The sequence below is a fragment of the Chrysoperla carnea genome, chromosome 1 (assembly GCF_905475395.1).
Source record: "Chrysoperla carnea chromosome 1, inChrCarn1.1, whole genome shotgun sequence".
Classification (NCBI taxonomy): Eukaryota; Metazoa; Arthropoda; class Insecta; order Neuroptera; family Chrysopidae; genus Chrysoperla; species Chrysoperla carnea.
Genome location: NC_058337.1, coordinates 70,503,723 through 70,510,640, shown reverse-complemented (window position 1 = coordinate 70,510,640; position 6,918 = coordinate 70,503,723). Strand labels below are relative to the sequence as shown.

The 6,918-nt window shown below is 32.3% G+C and overlaps 1 protein-coding gene across 1 annotated transcript; it reads right to left on the bottom strand.

Annotated features, from left to right (window-relative positions):
- Window positions 1-5,532, bottom strand: LOC123300550 (60S ribosomal protein L4). The gene is made up of 7 exons (XM_044883139.1): window positions 5,396-5,532; window positions 4,545-4,971; window positions 4,358-4,482; window positions 2,980-3,078; window positions 1,395-1,666; window positions 903-1,062; window positions 1-720 (listed from the first exon to the last, which is right to left on the bottom strand). The coding sequence occupies exons 1-7, from the start codon at window positions 5,396-5,398 to the stop codon at window positions 67-69; spliced, it is 1,740 nt and encodes a 579-aa protein (XP_044739074.1). The 5' UTR covers window positions 5,399-5,532; the 3' UTR covers window positions 1-66.
- Between the last annotated feature and the right edge of the window lie 1,386 nt (window positions 5,533-6,918).

Below are 6,918 nucleotides of genomic sequence, written 5' to 3'. Positions count from 1 at the left end.
TATATAAACATATATAAACATTGCTAGATTTTTAATTCTTTTTTTTCCAAATTATTATCTTAGAATCTACTTCTTGGCTGGCGCCGGTTTTGCTGGTGCTGATTTTGTTGAAGCAGATTTTTGTGGAGCTGGTTTTGCTGCTGGTTTCGCTCCCTTGGCTGGTGCTGGTTTTGCGTCTTTTTTGGGTGCTGCACCTTTGGCGGGTGCTGCTCCTTTACCTTTTGCTGAAGTTGCAGATTTTTTTGCTGTGGCAGCTTTTTTTGCTTTCTCAGCGGCGGCGGCTGCTGCAGCTGCTGCTTTTTCTTTTGCTAAGGCTGCGGCTTTTTTGGCTGCTTCTTCGCGTGCCTTCTTTTTAGCTTCAGCAGCTTTTGCTCTTAATGCTGCTTTACGTACTGCTTTTTCTTCGGCTTTTACTTTGGCAGCAGCTCTAAGTTCTTCACTCTTCTTTTGTTTTTCAGCTAATAATGCTTCTTTAGCTTTACGTTTAGCAATAACTGCAGCTTTAGCAGCGGCTCGTTCTCCTTTCTTTTCAGCTAAGATTTTAGCTCGTTTTTCAGCAAATTCAGCACGTTTAGCGGCTGAGGCTACTTTTTTAGCAGCTATTCTGTCAACTTTCTTTACTTTTGGTTTTTTAGGTCTAAGTGCCTTGGCTTTTTTAATTGCTAACTTTCTCTTTTCTTTATGTAAGGCTGCTCGTTTTGCTTCTTCAGGTTCTGGTTCCTAATCATAAAACACAAATACAATTAATCATCTCTTTACTGAGGAATAAAAATAATTAAGACGTTTTTTTAAAAAAAAGCTCAGTATTGGTATGTTAAAATCAAAAATATTCATAAACACGGACCAATAAACTCATCATTTCAAAATATGCAAATGGTATAAAATATACTAAATATACTCACACCAAGTTTCTTTCTTAATAATGCGGCACGTTCTTCTTTACGTTTCAATTGGGCAATGATTGCTTTGCGTCTTAATACAGCAGCATATGGATTGAGTTTCAAAAGTGCACGTGTGTTCTTCAATGGATTAAGTTTGCGTACACTGCGTACAACCTTCTTCCTGCAATTAAAAAATAAACCTATTAATATTCTGGAATCAAAAAAATTTAACTGGCATTTTCTTGATTATTTGGTTAACTCAGGTGTCAATTATGTAATCACTTAATTATTCATCGTCCAATGCTCTGAATAATAATTGTATTCATCATATGAATTGATAGTTTTACTAAAGCTAAAGGGTTTCGTTAACGATTCAGGAAACAAAACGCTTAAGTGGGATTAAGCATCTATTTTTCCGATTTCTTTAAAACTAAATTTACAAATTGATATTTAAGAGAACGCTCTAATAATTGAGAACTGTGCTAGTAAAAAGTTAAACAAGTAAATACAAACCTTGGAGCACGTAGAACTTTACGAATTTCATCAGCTTTCAATAAACGTGCCAAATCAGTGTTAGCCATTTTAGGTTGTGGAAGATTGTAACCTTTTTTGGCTACAGCTGTACGTTTCCATGTTCCATACAATTGGTCTAATCGTTTAAATGCACTTTCTGTCCAAATTATAAAACGGCCTACATGACCACCAGGTGCAAGTTTTAAAACATTCAAACGTTCAACGTTTATTAAGTCAATTCCTGGAATATTACGGAATGCACGACGAAGACCCTATGAAAAAATTTATTTCATTGTAAAATACGTTTTTTGAAGTATTTATTTTCAAACGGATAAAATTTAACTTCAGAAATGGTTAAGTTTAAAATCAAGAGTGTTCATAAACACGGACCAAAAGGATCATCATTTTAAATAATTCTATTATCATACTTGTAAATTTTCTGCATTTGTTTTTGCAAAAAAAATTAATTTAAAAAAATTTCTACAAAAAATGGTACTTGGGTTATGCCTAAAAGAACCTAACGTTAGTCTAAAAGCGCAATTCCACTGAAGCGACATGTAGCATGCGATATTGACGCATGCTATACACAGTCTTTCAATAGAAGGAACACAAAGCGATAAAAAAATATGTCTCCTTTAGCCGCATGCCACACTCATGTACAACAAAGCGCATACGACATGGGGCAACAAGTCCGCGTGCGACATTTAATTGAATTTTGTGCCACATTGTCGCACGCCTCAAGAGGCAACACTTGGCATCCAATATCGAGCGATATGTCGTTCAGTGTTGCTTCAATGGAATTGCGCCTTTTTTCTATGCTTTCAAAAACAAAGTAAAAAAACAAAGAGAACTTCAAGCATTTAATGTTTATGTGCAAACTAAGGTAATGCGAACTTATTTCAAAATAATTTCACCCCATCTCATGATCAAAATTAGGGTTATAATAAATCGTATTATAAGACTACAATACCAAATACTCAAATTTTTCGGGTGAAATGGCCCACCATGAATCATGTTGAAAAAGAAACTCCTATATGTAAAAATAAGTTTAAGCACCATCCCTAAACCAGCAAATATGTACGGCGTTGCTGGATATTAACTCTGCATAAGTATTCGAAATAAATTACATAAATGCTGTATAGAACTTCACGTAAGGCTTTGGAAATTGACGCGAGATCAAATGTTTTTTAACTTCCTGTACCGAAGTTACCAGATTTATTTCTTTGCGGCATGGTGCTTTAACTTACTTTTACATATAGGAGGATCTTTTTCAACATGATTCCTGATGGGCCATTTCACCGAATAATTTTAACATGAACTATAGTCTATGGCTTGCTTTGCCATTTAAAAAATAAAAATGGAGATGTGAAAAACAGCTTTGAAATTTATTGTAATTTTAAAGTAGCTCATTCGTAGTTTCGTTAAATTATTTTGTTCTGAAAAAAAATTGTTTTGTTTCAAACGTATGTCGATGTAAAAGCACAAGTTCATTAGTCATATTTCACGTACTAACTTTAAGAATGATAATAGATTTATTATTTATTTCTATGGACGTTAATATTTATAAATCAAATTCAATACTTACTTGATCCTTATGGTACACAATAAGTGGACCACGACGTTGAATACGACGACGATTACGCATTTTACCTTTTCCAGCACGAATTCTTTGGGATTTGTATACCTATACAAAAAAAGAAGAAACAAAATAATTAGTTTGAATCAAATTTAATTTTATTATCAATTTAAACGAGTTATTATTCAGGTGTCAACAGGTAATCATTGTAAAATCATAACCCAGTGCTCAGGAAATTTCTCATCATATGATACTATTTTCAAACTAAAAAAATTTTGATAACGTAAAAATAAATGCAGGATGTTACACAGAAAAAGTTGTAGGCAAATCACTAAAACTCATATACAAATGGCATTTCAGTACTTGCAATACGAAGTATGTACTACCTTTTTGTGTTATCACAGCGCATCTAAACCTTTTTCCATCACGTAACAACAACAAAATGAGTTGTTTTGAATAAAAAAACCCAATATTTTTCGTCAGATAATTGTACCGATATTAATAAAGACATTTTTCATACTATCAAACAAAGTCTATTGTATTTAGTGAAAATCCGTAGTGTTTTAATTGCACGTAGCTCAGCAAATTCCTCTTTAGACGCCGTAGACATACTTTTCAACCATGGATATAGGAATATTTTAAAAGGGATGGAGTATAACCGAGTGGGATGAGTCTCACTCAGAGGGAAGAGGCAGGTTATCATTGTGCCTACTTTCTATTGGCTGTTAACTAGGCGCATGCTGAAAGTATGCTCGAAGCCTTCTTTAAAAAAGGCTTGAAACATGTTTGACATATGGTTGACGTATGTGGACAACATAAATAATATTATATTCAAAAGAAATGTAAAATTTGTAAAGACAATATGTGAAGTATTTATGCTTGTTTTAAAACAATTTTGTCAACGATATAAGTAACCTAAACGCAATAATATTCTATTCAATTTAGTGAATATTCAATCTTCAATCCTAGTGTTACAACTATTAACTAACCAATCAAAAGTAGGCACATTGCTTCCCTGAGTAATACACCCCCCTCGTCTAAAGTAGGACTTTATACTACATCCATACTATAATTACTAGATCCGTGTTTTCAATGAACAAATTAACATTGACAAAGATAGTTTCGAATGAATTAAGTATTAGAAATAACGTTCACTAAGCATATAACAAATCGTATTAAATTCGATTTTATTCCTTTTTTTAAAAACCGAATTGGAAACTGATAACTTTATACGATAAAGAAATCACCACTTTTTCGTAATTTACTTTTTTAAAATGAAATATATTTGCGACCAAAATCATAAATTATGTGAAAATAGTTTTGATCAATTATAGTTGCAATCATAAATCTCACTTGATTTATTTAAAATATCAAATAAATGTTTTACCTTTTGAATGTCGGCCCATGCTTTAATACGACGCAAGAAGATCACAGCTTGTTTAGTCTTTGTGAGCTCCTGAACTTTATCTGATACCACTAACGGTAATTCTGGGATGTTATCAACTACGTGACCTACAAAATATCCACTATTAAGTAACTCTTGAAGACGGAACTTTAAATCTAAATTGTAATACCTTTGCTTTGAACTAATGCGGGTACACCACTGGCAGCAATAGCACTAACAATAGCATAACGACGTTGGTTTACATTAACACGTCTATGCCAACGGCGCCATGGTTTGGTTGGTGCAAACATACGTCCACCACGACACATGTTACCGAAAGCACCCTGACCTGAACGATGAGTACCACCACCACGCACACGTGGAATACGAGCTACAGCACGTCCCGTACCCCATGATTCAGCTGATGTTTGGTGACCAGCTTCTTTGCTTACACAGTATGGTTGACGATGATTGAAACCAAGTTGTTGATGAACAAAGCTCACAACATCTGGACGAATTGGTGCTTTGAATACAGCGGGCAATGCTAAAGTGTTGCCTTTAATTGCTTCATTTTTTTCAGAATATACGCTGACTAGCGGTCGCGCAGCGCACAATGCCTAAAATAATAAAAATAAATTAACAAAATAAACTTTTAAATATTCTTCACAAATAATGACTAACTATCCTAGCTATACGAGTTTTTCTTCTACCATGCTTTAGAAAGCATGGTACAAATCGAATTCTTTATTGACAAGACTGTCAGAACTTAATATTACGTCCACCTCCAGCCAGTACAAAGTTAAAAATAAATAATATAAGAATAAAGTAATATTTTTTAAACCTAAATTAGTTAAACACGTTTGAACTTAATTAAATATTACCAATTTTTAGTCATAACATACGCCATGCCGACATTAAACACGTGGCCCAATTCTTTTATTTTATGACAAAATAAGTAACTAAATCTCAAAAATTTAACGAATTCATATGCACAATTTAAAAATAAAATCAAATTCAGTAAATAAATAATTGTTTACTTACCATTATAGGCTTATTATCGAATTTCTTTTTTTAATTCACACAACTAGAGCGAACTCGACAGTCCGCCATACGAAAGGAAATAGTTTTGGTTGAGATGCTTTGATATCCGTGTAATATTATATCTACTTGATTTATATCGTGTATGTATGTAGTGTTTATTCTTTATGATTTGGTTCAAATCTCAAATTATAGCATTTTTCGTATAGACTGAATAAACATATACGATATTTCTAATAAGTTGTATATCAAAATTATAAAATCGTAAAGCATTTAATCTAGTAGTTCTGGAAGGTTGCGTTGAATTTAAGTCATATTTTACTGACCAAAAAATGGTTGAAAACTTTGAAAATAGTTATTTTAAACAATAAATTGAACTTCAGCTGATCCAGAAGTGGGTGATTCTAAGAAGAAGCAGTAATACAATCACAAAAAAAGTTTTTAAGCATTTGCGTCGAAAATGCTTCTGCTGCATGTATCGTCTAAATTTACAGAAAAAAATCACGAAAATCATTTTTACCGAACGATAGAAACCAGTAGTAGCTAGTAACTAACCAGTTAACTCAATTTAAAAGTAATATTAAGTTGCTGCCTTCATAAAATCAACAGGGAATATTAATGTTTTTTTTTTATATATTTAATTCATTGTTTACACCGTTATAACATAGTAAAAAATATAAATACTGTTTAAAAATGCTGTAATTAAGTGTAAACAAGTGACAACAAACAATTGACTGAGTTTATTGTTGAAATACCATGTAAAGACAATGTTGATTATGGAATTGTTGGCGATTTTCGATTTTCTCAGAAACTATGCATCTAATCGATCCATAAACGCGATTTTTGTTTTTTTTTGTTGGGTCAAAATTATCTTACTTACAGAGTTTTATCGAAATCGGAGAAAAAAATTTTTTCTCGATTTTTTTTTTATTTTTTCTAAGGGGTACCCCTTGAAAAAATTTCAAAAAATCGAAAATTTTTTTATGGCTTCGATATCGATAAAACTCATTATATAAGATAATTTTGACCCAAAAAGTCTAAAAATCGGGTTTGTTTAATGATTGGATCAATGGCTTTTGAGATATAATAAAAAATTGGACCCAAATAGCGATTTTCTCAAAAATTATGCATCCAATCGATCTATAAATTTGTATTTTTTGGGTCAAAATTACCTTATATACCGAATTTTATCGAAATTGGAAACAAAAACTTTTTCCCGATTTTGTCTAGGGGGTACTTCTTAAGAAAATTGCTAAAAATCGAGACCCAGTTCACCTACCTTATGTAACTTGACTTCACTTGTACGTATTAACGACGTTATGAAAATTGCCGCTCTATATCTTATTTCGTTTCTAAGACAGACAAAATTTTGTTGGAAGCATTAATATTTTTAAGCGTTACAAACTTGGAACTAAATTTAGTATACCTTGATATATTTCATATATACATGGTATAAAAAATATTTAAAATAGAGAATTATTTTGAGATATTTATACGCAGTCCTTTTAGCGCTCTCTGTTGATGAC